This window comes from Nycticebus coucang, chromosome 1 (assembly GCF_027406575.1).
Source record: "Nycticebus coucang isolate mNycCou1 chromosome 1, mNycCou1.pri, whole genome shotgun sequence".
In the NCBI taxonomy this organism is placed as follows: Eukaryota; Metazoa; Chordata; class Mammalia; order Primates; family Lorisidae; genus Nycticebus; species Nycticebus coucang.
The window spans coordinates 83,967,500-83,993,277 of NC_069780.1; the positions used below are offsets into that span (position 1 = coordinate 83,967,500).

The 25,778-nt window shown below is 37.6% G+C and overlaps 1 protein-coding gene across 2 annotated transcripts in view; it reads left to right on the top strand.

Moving 5' to 3' along the window:
* The first annotated feature begins 5,533 nt into the window (after nt 1–5,533).
* The window catches only part of GLRB (glycine receptor beta), a 90,039-nt gene continuing 69,794 nt past the window's right edge, over nt 5,534–25,778 (top strand). The window contains exons 1-2 of one of the 2 annotated variants that reach the window (XM_053583461.1): nt 5,534–5,706; nt 7,405–7,555. In XM_053583461.1, coding sequence (XP_053439436.1) covers nt 7,434–7,555 — 122 coding nt within the window. In that variant the 5' untranslated portion in view covers nt 5,534–5,706; nt 7,405–7,433. Of the gene's footprint in view, nt 5,707–7,404; nt 7,556–25,778 lie in introns of those variants that run through there. The other variant, XM_053583467.1, reaches the window with a different exon arrangement.

The following is a 25,778-nucleotide window of genomic DNA, read 5'->3' on the forward strand; positions in this document are numbered from 1 at the left end:
AGCAAGACCCTATCTCTAAAAATAGTTGGCACTGTGGCGGGCACCTGTAGTCCCAGCTACTAGGGAGGCTGAGGTAAGAGAATAACTTGAGCCCAAGAGTTTGAGGTTGCTGTGAGCTATGATGCCATGGTACTCTACCAAAGGTGGTAGGGTGAGATTCTGTCTCAAGAAAAAAAAAAAAAAGACTATTTTTTTAGAATTGGACGTATTAGGTAAATATTTCTCATAACCATTTATTAGCAAAGTGACTTTGGAAAAGTTATGTAATGCTTGCAGATCTTCATCTATAAATTGCAACGAGAATGGTATTGACCTGATAAAGTTATTGTGGAGATAATATAAAATATTTTTCATAGTATATGAAAAATACCATACTATACCCTCAATCAATAATGATGATTATTATTTTTACTATCATTATTATTATTATGTTGAATAGAAAAAATTTTAAGTGAAAATGAATCACTTATTAATTAATCTTTAAGACCAATCTGGGGTTAAACTTAAGTAAGCCTAGATCCAGTACCAGAAATTCAATTTTATAATCTGCAGCAGGACTCTTATAAGCATTTTATATCTAAAAAAGCTGCTTTCACTTGCTTATGTGTAATTGAAACCATATCTTACGGTTGTTACAAAACATTGAAGAAGAAATAATTCTCTCTCTTCTCCTTCCAACTCTATTACCTTAAATAAGGTAATTTCCCTTTCTGAGCCTCTCTGGTTTCTCATCAAAAATGTGGGTCTGAGAATAACTTGCAAATCAATCTTGAATATTTTAAAGCATGATATAAAAAACATTTCTTGCAATCAATAAGTAATCGATAAATGAAGATTGTTGTTTAAAAGTTAGTTTAAAAATAATTAAGAAATTATAGACTATTTTAAGGATAACATGCTATATGAGCAAAACATGGAAGTTATCTAGGGTTATCAAATATTATTTTTATTCTAATAAGACTGGCTCTTCATTAATATCTCATAATGTAAGTTTTACTTTGTTTTAAAATGCATAAATAGTGCTTAACAGGTGTTGAATAATTGATCTGTTAGTCTCATCATCTCCTGAAGTAATCTCTTTATTTCTACTTATACTCTCATCATCTACTTTGAGGAACTTTTAAAGATGATAATTTGGAGGAAAACCACATCTAAAATAGCTGGTTATCCTTTTCTTGAAAATAACTGATGGTTACAATGACAGGTGGACTGAAGTCTTGATGAAAAATATCATGAATGGCTACTAAAACTCAGGTATCATTAAAGACGAGATATGACTCATGAATGGAGAAAATAGGAAAGAAATATTTTATATAATCAAAACTTAGGTTTTAAGGCTATTTAGGGAGTGGCAAGAGTGATAAAAAGATTTCATTTGAACAAATAACAAAATAGTCTCTCTCCTTCCAATATCTGATTTCTCTCTTTTTAAAAATTTTTAGACAGAATCTCAGTCTCTCATCCAGACTAGAGTGCTGTGGTGTCAGCCTAGGTCATAGCAACCTCAAACTCCTGGGTTTAAGCAATTTTCCTGCCTCATGCTCCTGAGTATTTGGGAGTATAGGTGCTTGCCACAAGGTCTGCCTAATATTTCCATTTTAGTAGAGACAGGGTCTTGCTTTTGTTCAGGCTGGTCTTGAATTCCTGAGCTCAAGCAATCTGCCCTTCCAGGCCTCCCAGAGTACTAGGATTACAAGCATAAGCCCCCAAATCTAGCCTGTTTTCTTAAAATAAGATATTTAGGGCTGCATTTATGTTTCAAAGTCAAAGGAAATTAATTTATTATAAACCAGGTGAAGATAGACGCAAATGAAATAGGGTTTCTATTGATTGTTTTGATATAGGCTTATAAAATGTCTTTGGCATAGATGTAAAGAAAGGAATAAAAAAGCAGAAATAAATGTGTAACTAGATCCCATTAATCAAAAATTGATCATTCTAGTAAGCAAGTAAAAACAAACAAAAATGAGAGGGTATATGTGAATCTTAGTAAATGTAGAATGTAAATGTCTTAACACAATTAACTAAGAAAATGCCAGGAAGGCTATGTTAACCAGTGTGATGAAAATGTGTCAAACGGTCTATAAACCAGTGTATGGTGCCCCATGATCGCATTAATGTACACAGCTATGATTTAATAAGAAAAAAAATGAGAGGGGTAATCAATTGTGGCCCTCTTTTCTGTACCAGATACTCAATGTCAATTAACCCATTCTGTTCTTTTTTTTTTTTTTTTTTTGACAGTCTCATTTTGTTGCCTTTGGTAAAGTGCCGTAGCATCACAGCTCACATCAACCTCCAACTCTTAGGCTTAAGCAATTCTCTTGCCTCAGCCTCCTGAGTAGCTGGGACTACAGGTACCCACCACAACGCCCTGGTTTTTGTTGTTGTTGTTGCAGTTGTCATTGCTGTTTTAGCTGGCCGGGCCCTCGGTATATGGGGCCGGCGCCCGAGCCACAGGGGCCTCCCTAACCCATTCTGTTCTTAGAACAATGCTGCAAATGCTGTCTTACCATTTTAATTTTGCTGGTAAGGAAACATGAAATTTGTAGTTAAATAACTAAGCCAAGAGTCACACAGTCACACAACACTATTCTAGGTGACTGGACAAACTCAATAGACAAAAGTGGACACAACCTCTGTCTTCATTGCGCTTACAGTTAGCAAAGAAATAAGTATATTGTATAATATATTGACATAGAGTAAGTACCATGAAAAGAAAACAAAAAACAGGTTAAAAGGGATCAGAAATCCTTGGATGGGGGCGAGTTTGCACTTTTAAATGATATTTGATATATCTCTGGGAAAGGGTGACATCTGAGAAAAGAAAAGTTGACAGTGTGAGGGAGTTAGATATGTGGCTGCCTGGGGGGAAGAGATTTTTTTTGACTGGGGAGCAGCTGGAGCCAATAACCTCAAGTGGGACCATCCCTGGCGTGCTGGAGCGCAAGCAAGGTCCGTGTGAGGTGTCGTGGGAACAGAGGGAGCAAGAATGGGAGAAGCGGACTCAGCAGCGGCAGGGGTGCATGACAACTGGGGGCTTGTAGACCCCTGGAAGCACTTTGATTTATAATCTGAGTGAAATGAGGACTAACTGCTGGATTTCGAGTTGAAGTGTGGCATTATATGGTACATTTTTTAAGGGCATTGCCCTGGCTGCCATGTGAGAATACTGTGGGATGGGGGAAGAGCCGTGGGAGAGGCAGGGAGAGCAGCCAAGATGCCATCATACCAACTGAGAGAGAGATGACAGCTCCAGTAGAAGTGGTAAGAAATAGCTGAATGCTGAAGAAAATTTGAGAGCAAACAGGATTTGCTCACAGATTGGATGTTAAGAACAAGAGAGGAATTAAGAACAACTTCACAGTTTTTGGCCTGATCCACCCAGAGAATGAGGCTGCCATATGAGGCTGCCATCAACTGAGAAGGCAGAAGGTGAGGACAATGTCAGGGAGAACAATAGTCCAATTCTAGACATGCTGAGTTTGACACGTTTGCTAAGTATGCAAGCTGAGCTGCTCAGGAGGCATTGGGATATACAGGTCTCCAGTTCTGGAGAGAGGTCTAGTCTGGAGAAGTGAAGTTGGGAGTCATTAGAATGGTTTTAAAACCTTGTGACTAGATGAAATTACTAAGATTGTGAATGTAGATTTTTTAAAAAGTAGGGAAAAGTAGATGAAACAGATTATTCCATGCTATTATTTAAAAGCTCCCCTTTCACAATATAATATAAAATGGCTATATAAATATACATAAGATTTATCTATCTTCATGGAAAAAATAATCAAAAGTCTGAACTCTGGCGATGCCTGTGGCTCAGTGAGTAGGGCGCTGGCCCCATAAATGGAGGGTGGTGGGTTTGAACCCAGCCCTGGTCAAACTGCAACAAAAAAAGTAGCTGGGCTTGTGGCGGGCACCTGTAGTCTCAGCTACTTGGGAGGCTGAGGTAAGAGAATCGCCTAATCCCAGGAGTTGGAGGTTGTTGTGAGCTGTGATGTCACAGCACTCTACTGAGGGTGATAAAGTGAGACTCATTCTGTAAAAAAAAAAAAAAAAAGAGGTGTGAACTTGACTGCTTTACATGCCCAGATGAGGTGCTTTTTGGTCATCAACACTATTTTCTATGCTTTGAGCAAAAGTCTTCACAAACCCATCCAAACTGTTTGACCCACTTTTCTTATGAATAACCTAATTTTCCAATATAAAATCCACAGAGGGCATAGTTAGAGACAGTACTAGGGAAGGAGAACAAATCAACTGTATTTTTAGCATAGAATTTCTTCCAACTGTATAAATAAGATTTTGTAAATAAAAGCTGTCTATTTTATTAGAGGAATCTGAACATCCTGTTATTCCTAAATAACATCCTATTATTTTTAATAATTACTGGATTATTGAACTATGTTTAAGGTTTTCTTCACCATCTAAAAGCCCGTGGTTGCATGAAAATGAATTCCTTTATCCTTCTTTATATGATCTATTTTATAACAGTTAGATCTTATAATTTTTTTTTTTTTTGACACAGGGCCTCACTTTGTGGTCCAGGCTAAAGTGCAATGGTGTCAGCACAGCTTGCTGCAACTTCAGACTCCTGGGCTCATACCATCCTCTTGCCTCAGTCTCCCAAGTATCAGGGATGACAGGTCTACACCACCGTACCTGGCTAGTTTTTCCAACTAGTACAGTTTTTTAAGTAATTGTCAATGTGTAATGTAAATAAAGTAATAATTATTTATAAGCTCTACTCTTAGGCATCAGAATATCTTGTGATGCTTATAAAACATAGTTATTTATGGGGAATATTCCTCTCCCCTACATGCTATGAGTTGAAAATTTTGTTAATGGACACATCTGTAGGTTCACAGTACAATGCTAAATGACTTTTACCTGAGACAGTGCTTTCTTAATCAAAAATCAATCAGGCATATACATTCAAGATGTAAAAAGAAAAAATTGTCCAGGAATAGATGTGGTGAGGATTAAATGAGATAAGGCATGGGAAAGGGGTTTCGAAACTGTCAAGATCTGTAAAAAGGTTAACCTTGTACCAAATGTTAAAAATAGTATTTTCTGCACGACTGTATTGTTTTAGTAATTTTGAATAATTTAAGGTTGCTTGGAGAAAGGTCAGGCTTTTAGAAATTAGAAGTAAACTTCTGAGATTAAGCTAGTTTGAGGCCAGTATTCGAGGCGAATGATGAATCACAGAAACTGTTATTTTGTCTGCTTTGGCCCAAGAAGGTCAGACGTTGTTCTGTAGTTTTTTTGCTGCAGGTGATCAAATGCTGACCTGAAGCAACCTCAGCTCCTGGGAAGGTTCCCCCCTTTTGTAACAACACAATCGCCCCAATTCCTCCCCATCCCTTTTAGCCCCCAAGGAGTGTGTGGGGGGTACATTTCTTCAGCGAGAACCCCCTGCTATGCCTCAGGGGAAGGTGTCGTGACGTCGCGCGGTCTGGATAACTCTTCCCTCCCCCGTCCTGGGTCCCCAGCTCCCCGCGCGGTCCCCGCAGCGGCCCCGACAGCGGCTCGCACGGCGCAGGCTCCGCGGCCCGAGCAGGCGCGTCAGCCGAGCTCGGCGGTCGCGCGGGCGGCGGGGACGCAGCTGCCCCCGCTCTGCGCCCGCTGCACCCCCGGCAGCCACCGCCACCTGGGCCCAGAGCTGCCACTACCTCACCCGGCAGCTGCGAGCAGGGGCGCCTCCGGGTAAGTGCCGGGGACTCCCCTTCGGAGGAGAGGCTGGTGGTCGGGCCGGCGGCGGCGGTCTGGGGACCGGGGTGGACACGTCTGCGGAGAGCGCGGGTCGAGCCGGGGTGGCGGTGGCGCGGGGCACTGCGGCGTGCAGGGGGAGGGGGCAGCGCCTCTCTGCCCGGGGAGGGGCGCGGGCGCCCGGCCGCTGCAGCCCGGTCACCGGTGCGGTGGCGTCCCCGAGACCCTCCGGGTGGAGAGACGCAGAGGGCCGGGGAGAATTAGGGGACGCAAGATTGGCTAGGAGGGCTCCTTGTGTTGTTTTGTTTATGAAGACCTGCCAGTCTTTGCGGCTGTCCCCTTTGAAAGCCTGGGGGTGGAGACGCAGCGGAGTGCGGAATTTCTCTCGCGCCCTTCCAGCCTGAGGGCGGCCCTCCTGGCTGCCCAGTGGGGATGTGAAAGTGGGAGAAGTACCTGCTGCTGTCGCCAAAGCTGTCTGCAAGCACCTGCCGCTGAGGGATGGGGGAAGGGGGCGTCCGATCTCTAAGTTGACAGAGGAGAGCCTTGGTGGCTGGAGTCTGATGAGCCCCCTCCGGGTCTTCGGTTTCCAGGACCCAGGCAGAAGTCCCCCTGGCTTGCCTTTAGTATGTAAAAGATAATATGGGGTGGGGTGAGGGAAATCCTGGGGGAAAGGGACTTGCAAAATTATGACATAGGAGAAGCAAATTTATAAAGGTGAGACAGGAATTAAGTTAGTGATGGTGAATGTGACAGGTCTCACTCTGCAGAAAACAATGAAAGAAAAACAAATTACTGTTTGGAAATGAAGGATGTAGAAGAGATTTAAACAGTCCAGTGTTAGTAGATGCTTAACCGCCCTCCCCCTTTTAGACTCTCTGGCAAGAATGTGATTCTCATTCGAGCATGAGAAATGTTATTAAAATACGGCTAAGAAGATTATTTGAAAGAGGGTAAGCACTCTTGCTGTTTTATTTCATATCGTGTCACTTAGAATTTCTGGAGTTATCTTTTTGATTATTTGTGTTCTTATCACATAAATGGGAAAACTCAAAAGCTAATTTATATGCACCTTTGGGGGATAAAAGGTAGCTTGCAATTTTAACGTGTATAGATAAAAAACATGATGAATGTAGAGCGTGGAACTCTTTGGTGCTAATCTTTTACTTCCGTCATTTTTTTATTACGTAGAGTTTTCTTTTTAAAATACTTTCTTTGTTTTTGAAAAAATACACGCATACGTTCAAAATTCAAGAAATACAGACATTGTAAGAGAAAATTTTTTTTTTCAAATGTACTGACCCAAGTTAAGTACTTTAATAGTGTTACACATCCTTCCAGCCATCTTTCTAAACAAATTTTGATATACTGTGCAATTCAATATCCGTTTACTATTTACTATAACCCTAGAATCAGAAATTTTGTCATCTATTATATCTCATTGGGATCTTGTTTTCAGTGTGCAGTTATTTAAACTGACTTTTCGTGCTACATAAAAAGACTTTACTATTACTTACTATTACTATATAGAAGACACTGCAAATAAAGAGTGACGTGTAGCCATGTAGGATTGAGCCATGAGGATGTGATGTTCAAGTGCAATTGCCCTCTGGGTTGTAAGAACTACTCCTTAAGGGGACAGTCCTACGGTTCTCTCTTCCTTCATAAATGTAAACGTTTTCTTGTTCTCTCTTGTAGATCGCTCTTCTGAAATTTAACTTTTCAAGATGAAGCTTTTATTGGCGATTGCTTTTTTTATTTTAATTTCCTTGTGGGTTGAAGAAGCCTGTTCCAAAGAAAAGTCTTCAAAGAAAGGAAAGGGGAAAAAGAAGCAGTATCTATGCCCATCGTATGTTCTTCATGTCTTATATTCTTATATGGAAAATGTTATTGCTTTTTTTATGAAAGTGAGGTGGTTTACTAAAATACATTTTAGCAAAGCTTGCAGATGAGAAAATAACACATTTGTTTCACAGGTAGATAATGACAGGGTGAAGAGAGGTGAAGAATGTTAATTCTCAGTGTTCCAGATAGAGTTTTATAAGGTTTTGTTCATACCATGGATTTATGTAATTCTTACACATCTTTACAAAAGTACAGAAGAAGTTACTGATATTTCGTACATTAAATGTGCCACTTTTATTAGATATTGAAATTCTATGTTTTGAACAAGTATCAGTTTAAAAGATTGTTTAGTCATGGAATATTCAAGGAAGATATATTCATGAAATACGAGATCGCTAAACTATGATCCTAAGGTCTATTTAGTTTACATGGATGAACGGCAGAAGAAAACACACATGACAGAATCAATTTTATCTTTCAATTTTTGTTTGTAAATTAGATATAGTAAGGGTATTATTAAAATAAATGTATTAAATTTGACACTTACAAAATTGTATTTAATATGCACCTTTTGGGGATAAAATGTAGCTTGCAAATTTAACGTGTATAGATAAAAAGAATGATGAATTTAGAGTGTGGAGCTCTTTGGTGGTAATCTTTTACTTGGGATTAAATTTATAAATATAAATTTAAATACACCTGCCCCCTCCCCCGCCAAGAGACAAAGTTTTGTGGCTTAGACTGCTTGTTTTTCATAGAAATGGTTAATATTATGGGTGAATAAAAGCAAACAATATTCAATAGTTAGATTACATATATACAATTGAATAGTATATATGTAATTAACTTTCAAACATGTAACGTGCTTTTAGGTAATAATGAAACATATGTGCCGATCTGGAAAAAAAATGAAATTGCCATTACTGGTCATTTTTCAAGTAAGATTTCTTAAAAGTTATATTGATCATAGATAACATTTTATTCCAGCATTATCATTACTCAAATGTAGGTTGTTCTTTTTTTACAAATGTCCTGTAAGAGATGTTAAGGTACATTTTTTAAAGTATATTTCATAAAGAAAGGACATTAGAATTGGTATTTTGCAGTGGCTGTTCATGAGAATATGTGAGACTAAATGTCTGGAGACTGTGTAAAGAGTAAAGATCCACCCAAAGTCCAGCATTAAGTAAAGCTCCATGGTAAAGAATATCTCCTAATTTTCAGTGTTAATAGTTTTGTGTATTCTAGTGCTACACAGTATGCTGTGATAGCAGGCTACATTTCTGGGCATGTGATGCAGTGGCCCTGAATTGTGTTCGTGTATTCTTCCTTGGGTATCTGCCCTGTTGGATATCAATTGAGGACAGTGTGGGCAGGTTCAGGAATAACCACAATCTACAACTATCGCTTCTCTTCACTGCTAACAGTTTCTGTGCCACCACCTGGGGATTAGCATTTCAGGAAAGTAGACATTGTCAAGGTCTTCCCAACTAAAAGGACACATTTCCATGTTTTAGATATAATTTATGTATCTGAACCTTTTCTTTGATGAATGTTGACATATTGACACAGATGTTCATATGTGTCTTATGGTCACGGGGATTCTATATGTGAAGTCAAGCCATCTTGGATCAGTCAGGTTCTTGGAATCTTCCCAACACCCCTCTCCTCCTGCCCTCATCAAATGTCATAATCAGATTGTTCTGAAGATGGCAACAGCAAATCCCCTAACTACTGTATATCTTACTGGAGTGTTTTAGAAGGCATTCTGTCTCTTCTCAGAACTACACACTTAAATTGCCTACACGTACACTGAATGCATATGCATATAATGTCTACAGTTATTTAAGATAGATTTGGAAAGTTAAATTTAGTAGGTAAAAAGTGAAACAATCTAAGTTCTCTTTGGTGAATATAGAAATCTTCATGTGGAAGGCCCAACAACGTATACCTGTTAAGTCAATGTCACAATATCTTAGATATGTTGAATAATTAATTGAAATTTTATATCATAATTAAAAATTTTTTATTATTTCATAATTATGAGACTAGATAAAGTCTTAGTGATGGTTGCAAAGGTGATGCTGGCAAATATCTAACTCATTAAAAAGAAGATGAACTTTGGAGAATTAGAGTTGAATATTTTTACTTGAGTATTTTACTAACATTCTGGCTTGATTATCACTGAATTAGGAACTTAGAAGACTAGAGTTGTCCCAGGCTGTGACTGGATCCATTACATCAAATTTCTTCTGATATCCAGGTTAAGAATCTCAGCTATACTAATGGTCTGTGAAAGAATATGCAAATTATTAGTATTAGAGAATAAGCTAGTTTTTTTTTTATCTCGTGTGAATTGAGTATATATAAAACATCTTGATTAAGAGGGGTATTTGAGTTTACAAGACCCAGGAGTATAGACCACCGAAATACTCCACGAGATTGTAAAATTTTTGCCCAGGTGATATTTTGATTTATTTAAACTTTGGGTTTTTTTTATCTGTAGCATTGGGAGGCAATGGGAGCATATAAACATGAGCAATCAGAAGTACAAGTTTCCCATTTGAGTGTTATAACAGCAATATTTTCCAAAGACTATAATAGAGGAATCATGTTTTAAAATGTAGGAGAAATAAAGGCGTTGGGTTCCATAACATTCTAGGCTATAATTTTGATTTTGAACTTGAGTCCTATCATAAACTTTTCCTGGCCTCTTTGCGGTTTCCTTTTTTTAACCCACATTGTTTTGAGATGCCACAAAATGATAAATTAATGCTATTATTTGTTATTTTTTGATGTGTAAGTAGAGCAGCAGTACCAGGTTGACAAAGTACCTGTTAAATTTGTGTCCAAAAATTTTAGAAATTTAATGTGTAGTCACGAATACGAAATAAACCTTAAATTAATGAAGATATTTTAGGTGAATCTTCAGACAGTGACCTTTTTATTTTACATCTTGAATTTGACTTGGCCTTTAGTCTGTTAGACTTCCCTCTGATTTTCCATTCTGCCTATGTGCTTTTTTCCAAGTCCGTGACTGTAACTACCACTTGTTCACTGCTAACTCCTAAGTCTCTATGTCCAGTTCAGACCACTCTAAAGAGTACCCCACCCTTACATCCAGCTTTTCAACCCGACTGTCTCACCCTGACCTCAGACTCAGCTCAAAATGATAAAACCTGAATTCAGAACCTGTCTTCACCACTTTCTCAGCAAAAGACATACTGCCTCCTTTACCATCCAGATTATTAATAAAATCCTGGGGATCACCTTAGACCTTCTCTTTATATCTTAGCCTTTTTAGTGGACTCCTGAGTCCCCCTGCTTCTTGTCTTCCTCCACCCATTCATATTCTACACTGGCCCTACAGTCAGGTAATTTCCATATTGAGAGATTTTCAGGACTCCATAGCTTTCTGGTAAGGTTGCAATTCCCTTCCCTCCCCTCCCCTCCCCTCCCCTCCCCTCCCTTCCCCTTCTCTTCCCCTCCCTTGCCCCTCGCCTCCCCTCTCCCTTACTCTCTTCCCTCCCCTTTTCTCTTCTCTTTTCTTTCTTAAGACAGAATCTCAGTCTGTTGCCCTGGGCAGAGTGCTGTGACATCATAACTCACAGCAACCTTAAACTCTTGGGCTCAAGCAATTCTCCTGCCTCAGCTTCCCAAGTAGCTGGGACTATAGGCGCCTGCCACAACACCCAGCTGGTTTTTCTGTTTTTGGTCGAGAAATGGTCTGGCTCTTGCTCAGGTTAGTCTCGAACTCCTGAGCTCAGGCAATCCACCTCCCTCAGCTACTCAGAGTGCTAGGATTACAGACAGGAGCCATCACTCTACTCTCAGCCAGGTTGCAGTTTCTTGGCCCCACACACAAGGCTCTAGATGGAACAGCCTCCGACGCCTCAGCAGTGTCTTCCCCATCCATTCCAGTCCCTGTCCCCGCCCAGCCCTCAGGAGTCAAGTCTACTACACACTTGCTCTTTCACATCTCTGCGCATATTCTTACCTTTTCCTAAAATGCCAGTAGTTTCTTTTTTCCTTAGTTATCTCCTGCTTCAGTGCTGTTGTCCAGATTTGTGCCTATAATTACCATTTATTCACTGTCGCTTATGTCCGGCCCAGATCTCCCTGAAGAACAAGAACCACATCCATAGATCCTACACTTTAATCTGACTGTTGCCAAATAACCTCAAACTTAACTCAGACTCAAATCCCTGCCAGTCCGATGTAGATAACTACATTCTGTGCCTTCACATTTCCATAATTGCCTCCAATGTTTATAGTACCATATGTCAGTCATAAACCATAATAGTCTGCCTTCCCTGATAGATCGTAAGCTCCTTGAGAGCAGTGTCTTATTTGACTCAATTATCAGAAAACAAATGTAGCACCGGGCACCAAAATATGCATATAATAAAAATTTGTTTAAACCGTGAATCCAAACTTTAAGGTCTTTCTTTGGTTATATCTTATTAAGTCATTAAGTCTTGATTTTGTCAAGTTACTTGAAAATAAGTTATATGATCTCTATTGTACAATATTTAGAAATACAGTGTCAATCAAAGGAAAACTGGGTGAGTTGCTTTAACTAAATACATGGAACATCTTATCTTCATTCTGGATTATGTTTCCTCTTGAAATTTGGGCCTCATCATTACCCAACATTTTTTCAATGATTAAAATCAAACTATACAAAAGAAATACTCGTCTAAACTGAGGATATGTGATATTGGGACAGGTAGTGAATATGGGCGACAGAACTAGGATCCAATATGATTTTAAAGGGACAGCGAGATAGGCTAAGTCTAAAAAGATGAAGTATAGAAATCATTTGTTTAAGACCTATACTTAGGACTTGTTTTAATAATAACTATTTAAAAATCTTCAACAGGGGAAAACATAGCTTGGCAGAGCACATTTTGAAAAAATGTTGCATGATATCATAGTTATGATACTAGTAAATATATATACACACATATGTACATACATATATAATTATCAAAAAGCAGTTAATGATTTTATTTTACTAATTTTATGTTAAGTATGTTAATTAATAGAATTATTTAAGATAAAGTTTAGAGAGATTTCCACATAGTAGTAATATTTTTAAAAGACAAATAATAGTAGAAGTAATTTATTATAGCTAAAAGCACTGAGATATTTGAAAGTTCTCACATATTTGAAAATCTTGGATGTAGATGAGAAAGTGGACTTTGTTGCTTGGCAGTGATGGTTAAAAACAGAAAAGCAGAACTAATGAACAGAAACACGGGGAGTAATATTTTTGGCTCCAAATTAAGAAGAACTTTCTACTAGAGTTCTGCCTAGGTATAATTGATTGGGAAGAGAGGCAGTGCAGCTCACTGTATTTGAAAGCACTCAGGCTTCCAATTATGCGGGATAATTACTTGGCAGGCATATTTCAGAGAAAGTTTGAGTGTTGGATAGGTGGTTAGACCAGATGGCCATGTTTAAGGTCATTTCAAATTGTAACAGTTTTAAAATTCTATGATTCTAATATATTGCATTTGATTATAGCTTTATCATTATCCAATAGTAGAATGACATAGAATTATGTTCTTAAAAAGTTTGTCTTGATCCATTTATTAAAATATGTCTTTACTTTTGGAGGATAGATGTGGAGAGCTACTATGTAAAATATACTTAGGTCTTTTTTTAATAATAACTATTTAAAAATTTTCAGTAGCAGAATTTCAAAAGATGAAAGGTTGATTAGAAAATAGTATGGATAATCTATACAGTGGATACTCTTGAATCAAAACTGCCTGTATTGTTATTCTATAATATATCTAGATATTATTATTATTTTTTTGTAGAGACAGAGTCTCACTGTACCGCCCTTGGTTAGAGTGCCGTGGCGTCACATGGCTCACAGCAACCTCTAACTCTTGGGCTTACGCAATTCTCTTGCCTCAGCCTCCCGAGTAGCTGGGACTACAGGCACCCGCCACAACACCTGGCTATTTTTTTTTTTGTTGCAGTTTGGCCGGGGCTGGGTTTGAACCTGCCACCCTCGGCATATGGGGCTCGCGCCCTACTCACTGAGCCACAGGCACCGCCCTAGATATTATTTTTACTGATTTTTAGTTTTGTATTTTCTTACTGTTTTTGAACAGTTCCACTTTAATGACATGCTAATCAAAGAAATTAATTATCTTCCATTTCCAAATAATTCCCCAGGTTTTGAAATTGGCATCCTCATTATTCTAGTTTCTCAGGCATGCAACTTAAACAGAACTTGCCTTTCCCTTAAAATGATCTGTATCTGCCATGGTCAAGTTTGTCTTCATTGCACCTCCTCTTACCATTGTTTTTTAACATAATATTATATAATATTTCTTACTTGTTTTTTTCTTTGCTCATTATTATTCATCTGAACATACTGTTTCCATTTTCATCTTGTGGTTCTTTTTTATTTTATTATTATATTTAAAATTTTTGATTAATATGAGGGTACATTAGGTTACAGTGTTTGTGTTTGTTAGGTAATGTCCCTATTGTAGTTGTGTCCCACCCCCGGAGGTGTGCCATTTACCCTTACATTGTGCCCATTAGGTGGGAGCCCACAAATCCGCTTCCCTCCTCCCTGCAACTTAAATTGAATTGAGTTTTTCTCCGGGGTGGGTGTGTATTAGTTCATCTACTGGTTTCATATTAGTATTGAGTATAGTGAATATTTGCTTTTCTGTTCTTATGATACTTTAGTAAGAAGAATGTGTTTTAGCTCTGTCCAGTTTAATACAAAACATGTAAATTCTCCATATTTTTTTAATGGCTGAATAGTTTTCCATGGTGTACATATACCATAAGTTTATTAATCCATACCTGGGTTGGTGGGCACTTAGGTTGTTTCCATATCTTGGTGATTATAAATTGAGCTGCAGTGAACAATCCAATGTAGACATCCTTGTGATAAAAGATTTATTTTTCTTCTGGGTAGATGGCTAGTAATGGGATTGCAGGGTTAAATGGATGGTCTGTTTTGAGTTCTTTGAGGATTCTCTATCCTTCTTTCCAAGGAGGCTGTATTAGTTTTCAATGCCACCAGCAATGCAAAAGTGTTCCTTTTTCTCCACATCTGCACTAGCATCTGCAGCTTGGGACTTTGTGATGTGGCTGTTCTCACTGGGGTTAGATATCTCACATCTTGTTATTCCTATGTCTGCAGTATCTTCTTATTACTTGATGGATCCAGTACAATTTACCTGCTTTTTATGGGTCTTCATAATCTATATTCCATACTTTATGTGCAACTACTCACTTTGAAAAGGCTGACTTGCCCTTGTTCCATACCTTCTTTAGCCATTATTTATGGTTAGGAATGTTTAACCTTGGAGATGCCAACTTTCTGCTTTATATTAATATATCCATATTTCACTAGTTCTTCAGCTCGTCTCAGATGTTACTTTATAAAATTCTAAATAATTAGAAGTTTTAATCAAGAACATGATTAACGTGAATTAATAACATGTAATGGCTGTTTAGTACTTTGATGTCTTAGACACTGAGAGAAATACAATTTTTAAAAAGAAAAAGTGTTGGTCTCATAGTGGTTATATCAACTGGTGCTGTGTTAAACCCTGGTTGCCCTGGTTTGTGGGAGTTAGAAATACTTAAGAGTCTGTTCAGAGAGTCATGATTGGCGTTTTCATGAAGATGAAAGTTTGTCATATGTTGTTTTGATTAATTGTTCTGTGGGTTGTTTTCTTTGAAGAATAGAAGAGTAATCCCCTGCTGTTTGAAGTTGTCATGCAAGATGAACTAGACTTTGTTTGTATGATTCCAAGGTATAGAACCAAGACCAAAGAGAAAAACACAAAGGAAGACAAGTTCAATTTAAAGGATACTATAGAACTATCCAAAGAGAAAATGGATTTCTTTAGGAGGTTCCTTACTGCCATAGTGATTGAACTTAGTTTGGATAGGAAGACAGCCCAAATCAAGCAATAGTGGGAAGTTAAGATTATTTAAAAGTTCTTTTCAGCCCTAAGATCTCATGGACCTAGAGTTAAACCTAATGTTAAACTCCTCCCTTCTGGTTCTCCCCAAATCCTCTTTGTCCATACTTGTATGTTTTATCTCTTGATTAGATTTAATTATTTTAGAAGATGATGTCTTTTATTTTGTAGTTGAACGGTGTATAGTGTTAATTATCTAACTAAATTATAAATGCTTGAGATGGTTATATATACTTCTATACTGACTACTTCAAAGTTCTTTGCGTATGTGCTCCACTGTGCATGCCAAATCAAAGGCAATTCAGTTAGTAAATGATTACATAGAAAAGTCATGTTAATCTTTTGATGGGTCAGTGGATCACTGGGACCATGTATAGAAATGGAATATGTATTGTTTAAGATTCACTGTGCATGTCTACCAAGTCATGATTGATAAGGCGTTATATTAATAATGTGGCAGAAAGAACACTGCTATATCTTAGCTCTGTTAACTCATTGGCTGTATCACTTTCAGTAAGTCATTTCATCTATTCGGGCCTCAGTTTTCCAATTTGTATAGTGACAAGTTTGCTCAGTAGTCTTCTAATTTCCTTCCTTCATTCATACAGCCTTGTCTTTTCTGATACAATAAATTTTTGTTTATGATTGTTTTGGCACCTTTATATTCAGAGTTAACTATTTTAGATGTTTGTCAGTATTTTTGTGTTTCCTAATTAGAACCTAACCCATGGAAAAATAATACACAAAATTGTATTTCTTAGCCAAGTTAAGTACAAAGGGGATTTAATTTCAGAGTTGACATATCGAAATATAGATATTTTACTGAACACCAAAGCAGAAGGATAATGTATATGGAAAGTGAATTCTCTGCATTCATAAGCTACCAAATTTTCACAGATTAAAGAATTTGACTTATGTAAATGTGTTATTTTCTATTCTTTTGGGTGTGAATAATTTCTATAATATGGTAAGGAATGGAATGTTGTATCTGCGGACGTGTCCTACATTTTCCAGTGCTACTCCCTAAACTAAGTGGGCATGCTTCTGTGCTGCAGACAGCTGAGGACGCTTTATTAAGGAGTTGCTTTACCATAGACGTTTCATGGAAATTTACATTGAGAGTTTATGAAGGAAATTATTCAGATTTAAATACCTACACATAGCTCCTCTGAGAAATGATATAAATATGAAGTATGAAATTATGTAAGTGTAAAAGAGTCTATCCTATTTATTTGGAAGACTGAAAACTGTGATCACAAGAGGTAGAATGGATTTCCTAAAGGCATGCCACTAGCTAGTGGCAGATCTGGCATTAGGTCTTCTGTCCCAGTCCAAGATTTTTCTTTAATGTTCTTCCCACTATTTATACACAGGGTGTCAAAAAATGTATAAACATTTTAAGAAAGTAAAAAAAACTTAAAATTATAGTACCAATAACAAAAGATGAATGCAAGTCATGTTTGAGTACATCTTGTAATTGTCGAGGTCAGACATGACTCGGATGTTGCAATTTTAATATAGATTTCTTTTTCTTTCTTAAAATGTGTATGAATTTTTTTGTCGCTGTCTACTTAGCTATAAATAACCTTCACCAGTGGGAACACTTCTTACCTCTTTATTTTCACTTAGCTTTTGTATATTTTTAATCATTTTAAAGTTACATATTGGGTTTATTGTATTATATAAATTTAAAGTTTATTAAAGTTTTTCAGGTGCCAGTAAGAAAACTAGCCACTGTAAAGCTTTAATAATTGCCTACTAGTTATGGAAAATTTGGTTACATAACTGCTCTCATCAAAGGACTCTTACTACAACAAACAGTGCAGTAAAGGGAGAGATGGGTCTTCTCATGTTTCATAAGATTTGGACAACAGTGGGCTGAGTACAGAGGAGAAGGCAGTCGAAAGAAATCAGTGTTATCTTCCCCACCACATGGTTAAAAGGCATGTGTATTCAACAACGTGTCTTTTAAAATAAAACAATCTTTTTGAAACAAGCAAATAGACAAGCCAAACCTTTCTAAATAATAGAATGTTGCTTTCTGAGCACATTGTTTTATGAATCTTTCTCCTCAGTAGACGTTTGTGTTTTGCCACATAAGAGAAGTAGTCAATGGTTTAATTAATAGTATTTGATATGGATGTTAGTTGCCAAGGGGAGTTTTGTAAATAAGAACTCATTCCTGAGCTACTGTTGTCAGAAAATAGTATATGACTTACTCCTCATTCATACTTGCGTATGTATAAGGTCTACAAAGGCATACCTAAAAAGGAAGGGACCTATGCTTGATTTCAAGGGATAAAAAGCACTAGACTAATTCTTTAGAGATAGAACGGGGGATATCTTTCCAACCACGATGAGAAATTTAGACACACGTGTTTATTCTCCCACATAGGATATTATGCAAAGACTTTGTTTGAACTGATTGAAGATTGCAATATCGTCCTTTAGTTGCTTCCTGTGGTCTCTCTGCTTTCTGCATGAATGTATGCCTGCATGCGTTTGTTCCCTCTGTGTGTGATACACAAACATAATAATTAAAAGCAAAACTTACTTTTTGTGTATTTTTAAAAACCTTTTTTATGCATAAGTAATGTGCACACAGAAAAGTGCACCAATCACAAGTATACAACTTAACAAAATGTTCACATGTAACCACTATCCAGAGCTAAAAGCAGAACATGTCCAAAACCTTAGAAGTCACTTCATGGTCTCTCCCAATTACTCACTGCCTTCTGCCTAGTTTTGAACTGTATATAAATGAAATAATCCAGCAGATATCTTTTATGACTGGTTCTTTTGCTTATTATATCTGTCAGATAATGTCAGATGTCATACTAGTTCATTTACTGTCATCGCTGCATAATATGCTTTATTCTTCTGCACTTTATTTTTCTTTTCTACTGTCATAAACATTTGGATTATTTTATAATACACACACTAATGCTCATTGAAACATGTAAAGAACTTTTAGAAATTGTTAAGAAAAATCACATAATCTAATTGAAAATTAACAAAAAAGGATAGCCCAAAGGCCAGTCATTGTATGTGAAGGTGGTCAACTTCATTTGCCCGCAAGCGCATGCAAGTTAAAGTTGTAATGAGATATGAATGCACATCTACCAGGTTGGCTAACTGAAACAAATAAAGAAAATACCAAGTGTTAGAATGTGAACAGCACCCGTATTCTGCTGGTGAAAGTTCAAATTGGCAGCAGCATTTGGCAGCCCATTTGGCAGTGTCCGCTATAACTGAAATCCATACACCTTATGACTCATCCATTCTACTGCTACCTAGACAGTACTTAACAGAAATATGTATTCTGTTTACCAAAAACTGTGGGCAAGAATGTTCACAGAAGCACCATTTGTAATTACCAAAAATATAATTCATTTTGTAAAATTAGCACTGCTTTTTTAACTCAGAGGAATCAAATTTTTTCAGATTTTAAAATAATATTTAACGTAGGTTGGAGAACTAGAATTTTGGTAACACTGATTGAGTTGACTAGAATATGATCCAATGAAAAAGAAAAATGTTATTTTGAGCTAGAATTAAAATATCCACTGAAAATTTTAACAATTCTGAAAATATTGTGCATCTCTTTGCTCATAAAGATTCAGGATACATACTCAATTCTGGATTATAAGTGGAATGAAAGGGAGTAGTCCTCTAGATATCTCTTAAGTAAAAACCACAGTGATTAGTATTTTGAGTTTAGTTCTAAAGTTATATTCTGGGAGTTCACAACTTTTAGGCATGATTTAGCATCAACTAGTTGCCAGGTTACATCCTAGGTTCTGGGGATGTAGCTCTGAACAAAACAAAGTCCTCAGGAAGTTTAATTCCAGTAAGACAGAAAATCAACATACAAATAGGAACTTTTAATATGTGAGAGGGTAAAAAGTGCTACAGGGAAAAATAGAGCTGGCTAAGGGGAAACAAGAGTGTAGAAGATTGCTGGTTTATCTATGGTGGTGAAGAAAATGTGCTTCTGATAGGCAGGATTTGGGTAGAGAGTTAAAAAAAAAAAAAAAGTAAAAATGAGGGCCATGGAAATTTCTAGAGGAATAGTTTCTCAGGGAAAGAGGCAGCAAATACAAAACTCCTTTGGCAAGCTTTATGTGTTCAAACAATGGTGTGGAGACCAGAAAGAGGGTGAATGATGGAAAGGAATTCCATGAACCCCAAGGCTCTGCAGTGTTTCTTGGTGATTTACTCAAAGGGCTATGAAAGTGAAATTGCTTCATTTCTCAATTTCCATTCTGGCTTCTCTTTGCTTAATTCCTGGTTTTTAAGTTTAGGTTTGTAGTAGCCAGGAAAACATTCCTCTTTATTAACTGGTGCCATAGATTTCTAGAGAGCATTAGAGTGAGGGCATGGATTTAGAAAATAAGATACATGAATTTGCAATAAGTATAAATGTAAGAAATCAAGATATTCTACATTTTTGCTTTAGCCAACAACATATTAATAATTCAGCCGGTTTGGACTCAATTAGGTTTTTTTCCTGACTTTTTGTCTTATTTATGTAGCATAGATTTCTTTTCCTTTGGTGAATATGACACAAAATAAGTTACTGTGAATTGGTTATACACAAAGTATTAGGTACTTTTCTAAGCTCTTTGTTTTTATTGCCTAATTTAATTCTGGAAAAAAGTCTTTTATGAAGAAAGGATTTTTCTAGAATTATTATCCTTGTTTATAAATTATCTCATTAAAGCACAGAGATTTAATGCCCAAAGCCACACTGCTAGTCAGTGGGAAACCAGCATTCAGATTCAGTCTGTCTCCAGAATTGGTGTGCTTAATCATTCACGATGCATCAGAATCTTTTCATTCTATTTGATGACAGGAACCTTTGGTATATGGTTTAGGGCAGGGGTCCTCAAACTTTTTAAACAGGGGGCCAGTTCACTGTCCCTCAGACCATTGGAGGGCTGGACTATAGTTTAAAAAAAAAAACAAAACTATGAACAAATTCCTATGCACACTGCACATATCTTATTTTGAAGTAAAAAAACAAAATGGGAACAAATACAATATTTAAAATGAAGAACAAGTAAAGTTAAATCAACAAACTTACCAGTATTTCAATGGGAACTATGGGCCTGCTTTTGGCTAATGAGTTCCATGTTTATCACTGCTAGTCATAACAAGTGATACAAGTGTGCATCAGTTAGTCTAGATCTGGTTGGAGATTTCAGAGGTTTCATTCTGGAAAAAGTCTGTTCACAGACATAAGTGCTGCCAAAGATGGTTACCATTTTGAGTGCATGGTTCCTGAGATTAGGATATGTCTCAGACAGGAGAGATGCGTAGAAATTAGGAAGGCTGCTTGACTTAAATGCGTCTTTCAGAGAGTCGCAATTCTGCAGTTCAGCCAGTTCCATTTGGTAAATCATATCCACATGTTCAATGTCAATAGAAAATGGGATATGGAAAAGCTATATGTCCTGTTCGTGGAGATGAAGCTCTTTAAATCTAAATTGGAACTCCTTTTGCAACTTTTCCAGTGAATCCACACATGTTTTATTTGGGAATGCAACCAATGGATTTTCTGCTAACAGATTTTGAGTTGTGGGGAGATGGCAGAAATTTTCCTCCTTCACTTGTTTGATGAGAAGGCCTAATTTTACTTCAAATGCTTTCACATGTGATTGCATATCACAGATGAGCTTCCCCTTTCCTTGAAGTTGCACATTGAAACTGTTGAATAGCTCTGTTACATCTGTCAGAAAGGCAAGGTGCCATTTCCATTCTGCATCATTGAGCTCTGGTACTTCTTTGTTTTTTGAAAGCAGAAAAGCTGTAATCTGTGGAAGTCATAGAAATGTTTCAAAACTCTCCCTCAACTCAGTCAATGGACTTCTGTGTGGTACAGAACATCTTCACAAGCAACATTTAGCTCAGACAGAAATTCCTGAAGTTGTCTGTGGTTTAGTGCATTAGCTTTAATGAAGTTAACACAAGATACCATTTTCATAATACTCATAATTTCAAGATACTCTGTTTTCATAACAGAGTCCCACTTCAGTGATTTACTACACAGTGCTTGTTGGTGGATGAGGCAGTGTATGGCTATTGGTTGAGAATGGTTATGTTTGTTCATCTCCTGGCTAATGCAAACAATTACTCCTTACTTAGACTCCACCATGCTAGGAGCACCATCAGTTGTCACACTGGCTAGTTTTGCCCAGTCCAGCTCCAAACTATTAACAGTTTGGCAAACCTTTTCATAGGTATCCTCTCCTGTAATTGTTCCTTTGATGCTTTGCAGTGCAGCAAGCTCTTCTGTGACTTCAAAATAGTCATTCGTCCCATGAATAAAAATTAGAAGTTGTGCAGAATCATGAACATCATTACTTTCGTTGAGTGCCAAGGAAAAATAGGAAAGTTTTTTTGCATAGTTTTGCAAATGCTGATGCAAATTGTCTCCCATTTCCTCAATCCTTCTTGTAATTGAGGGTCTTGAAAAAGTCACTGTACTAAATAAATCAGCCTTCTCTGGACACATCTCTTTGGAACAGAAAGATGTGTCTTTATGTGGAACAGAAAAAAGGCATTCTTTAACAAATTCTCCCTCCATGAACGGTCTGCCAGTGCACACTATTAGCTTGGCAACTTGAAAACTTACTCTCAGTGATGAGGTAGTTAGCTGTTTCTGCTTCACAAAAGTATTTTGCTGAGTTGTCAATGTATATTTCAGTTTTAGTATTTTTATCTTTTCTCACTTCTCTGACAAAACAATCATATTTATCTTTATGTTGAGTTTGATAGTGTCGACGCAAATTGTATTCTTTGAACACAGACACTATATTCTAGTATATCAAACACACAGCTCTTCCTTGTACTGCATGAAAAAGTAATCATAAGTCCACTGTTCTTTGAATATCCTACACTCCAAGTCAATTTTTCTCTTTCTTGATATCATTGTTTCCTAGGGATTCCAAGTTGCTATTAGTAAAATACCAACACATATATACAGCACTTCAAAAACAATATACCAGCAATAACTTTGCCCACACAAAGACATATAGACTGCATTGCCCATCAATGCCATCTGATCAGTGTCCATCAATGCAGCCTTGCCAGTCCACATCATTTCAGCCTCACCAGTGCCCATATGGTGGAACTCCACTTTTACCTCAGGCTCACACTGGTGCGGTGCAGGAACAGGCATGATTAGGGAGCCAGTTCCTCCACCACCTTTCCAGTTCACACTACCCTGTGCTAACTGTACTGTGATCTGTGAACTCACACAGGTGAGAAGACCCATGCTATCAGATTCCACTGCAGGAAAAAAGAAGGCATGTATGCCTTTTTTCTTCCGAATCTAATGCAAGTTCAGCCATACAAGCATATGACTGAACTCGCACTGCTCAGAGATCGCAACAGTGTGACCAGGGCTTACACAGCACACAGCATACAACATCATATACAACTGAATAGCAATCAGAGTATAAATGCACTTACTGTCAATTAAATTGGGTTTCCTACTCCTCAGCTGTCTGCAGAGCCGGATTAAGTTCCCATGGAGCCCTAGGCAGATTACCAGTTTGGGGCCCCCATGCGATAACACTGAGCACTGACCATTTGCATTAACACTGACTGCTGACCATTTGCATTAGTACTGAGCACTATTTGCATTACCTCTGAGCTCTGACCATTTGCATTACCTCTGATCACTGACAATTTGTATTAGCACTGAGTGCTGACTATTTGCGTTATCACTGTGATGCAACCCCCCTAGAAACCACCCCCAACCAACTAACCAACTTAAAAAAGAAAGGCTCTCCTAACTTCAAAAAAAGGCGCCCCCATCTGTAAAAAAAAAAAAAAAAAGACCTCCTAACTTCAGAAAAAAAAGGCCCCCATTAACTGCAAAAAAAGGCCCTACTAACTGCAAAATAATAATAATAATAAAAATAGACCTCCTAACTTCAAAAATAAATAAATAAATAAATAAATCCTAACTTGTTCTTACCTCGGTCCTTAGGCAGCAACAGGCTCTGCACAGGCAACCTGGTGACTCCTCTGATTACACCAGAGACTGAGAGGAGGAGTTGAGAGACAGAGAGAAGGAGGGGCGGGGAGAGACAGAGAGAAGGAGGGGAGTTGTTGAGTTGGTGCAAATTCCACACATGCGCACTGTGGCTCGGTGCAAGTCGGCTGCTAAGCATTGACAGGCAGGGTGGCAAAAACACCCAGCGGGCCGGATGAGTCAGCTGCTAAGTAAGACAGGCAGCTGTGGCAAAAACACCTGGCGGGCTGCGTAAATGTCCTCGGTTAGCTGCATGTGGCCCATGGGCCTTAGTTTGAGGACCCTTGGTTTAGGGAGTCTCAAAATTAATATGTTGACAATTTAAAATTTATTATAAAATCATGTAGAAAATGTTTCTGTAACAATGCCTTATAACAATTCAAAGAGTAAAATGAACACCTATGTTCTCATTACTATGCCTAAAAATCGGACCCTTTTTATCCCTGTAATTTTAACTGCACGAGATACAAGTGTGTGTATCTATAACAAATGTTTACCTTTCTTATCTTTTGCTTTTTTTAGTAGAAGATTTTGATGAGCTATGATCCATGACACCAAAATTTGTCCACCAGACTATTTCATTTATTTTTTAAAAAGTTGAGCTATGATATTTAGCAAAGTATATGAAGGTACTTTGTATAGCTAAATGACTTTTTACATATAGTTTATGAATCCATCACTCAAAGATACAGACCATTTCTAGTAGTTTTGCAATTCTGCACATGCCACGTCCTAGTTAATATCTCCTTCCCTCCATTCTGACTTTTATTACCTTAGGTGGCTTTGCCACTTCTTGACCTCCATATAAATGAAATGATAACAATATTTACTCTCTGATATCTGGTGTCCTTTGCCCCACATTGTATCAGTGAGATTTTGCCCAGCTTGTTGGTGTAGCAGCAGTTCCTTCTTTTTCACTGCAGTGTAGTACTTAATTGTTATGAATATATGGTAAGATATTTACCCATTTTAATGGCGAACGAAAAAACCAATTCAAACTAAAGTAAGGAGACTTTGTTTAAAAAGACTATTGCGAGAGGGAAGATGCTCTGAATTAAAGTCTTCAAGCGTCTCCAAGGTCAGGCAGAAAGGGCTTCTCTTCTGTAGGAATAAGAGGCTAGGAGGAGTCAGGTGCTGGGAAATGGGATGGGCGTCGTCTGTCTATGCTGTGACCCAGGCATCCTCAAACTATGGCCCGTGGGCCACATGAGGCCGTGTGATTGTATTTGTTCCCATTGTGTTTTTTTACTTCAAAATAAGATGTGTGCAGTGTGCATAGGAATTTGTTCATAGTTTTTTTTTTTAAACTATAGTCCTGCCGTTCAGTGGTATGAGGGACAGTGAACTGGCCCCCTGTTTAAAAAGTTTGAGGACCCCTGCATGCTGAGGAGGGTCCATTACGGAGAGTTTGTAAGCATGGATACTAATTCTAGAAATCACTTCTTTGTATCAGAAGGGTGCTTTCCGGTGACTGCTGAACCAGAGAGGCAAGAGAAATTTGATGGGCATGTGGGGAGGAGGGAAGCTGAACTAAAGCTTGGTAAAGTTAAGTTAGGGAGCATTTAGTTGAGATTGGTCAGTGAGGACAAATAGTTCAGCTATTCATTTATGGGATGAAGACAGGGAGTTTGATCTGTGTCTGTTATTGTCGTAGGCAAACAAGTGGGTCATTGATGAGTCCTGTCTCATCAATGGGGAAGGATGGTTCTTTGTAGTAAGACAAAAGAATGGGGTATGTCTTAATGGTTTGCGTTTCCAAGAGCTCAGGTAGAGTTCAGGTATTGCTATTACTACAATTGAAGAGTACACGTATTCATAATGTTTTCAGTATGGGCCATTATGATGTTTGACCATTTTTATACATGTGTTTTGCTGAACATAAGTGTTCATGCCTGTTGGACATACACTCGAGAGTAAAATTTTTGTATCTTAGGGTTTATGTATATTGAACTTTAGAAGATACAGATAATTTTTCAACTATTCTCCTATCATCTGTAAAAGTCTCAGTTGCCATACCACCTCAGCAAAACTTGATATTATTGGTAATCATTTTGGTTTTAGTCATTTGGTGCCAGTACAATGATCGTGGTTTTAATTTGCATTTCTTTGATGATTAGTGTTGGTGAACACCTTTTCATATGTATGTTGGATGTTAATCTATCTTCTTTTGCAAAATAAGTTTTTAAGTGTTTGCCCACTTTTAAAAAATTGTT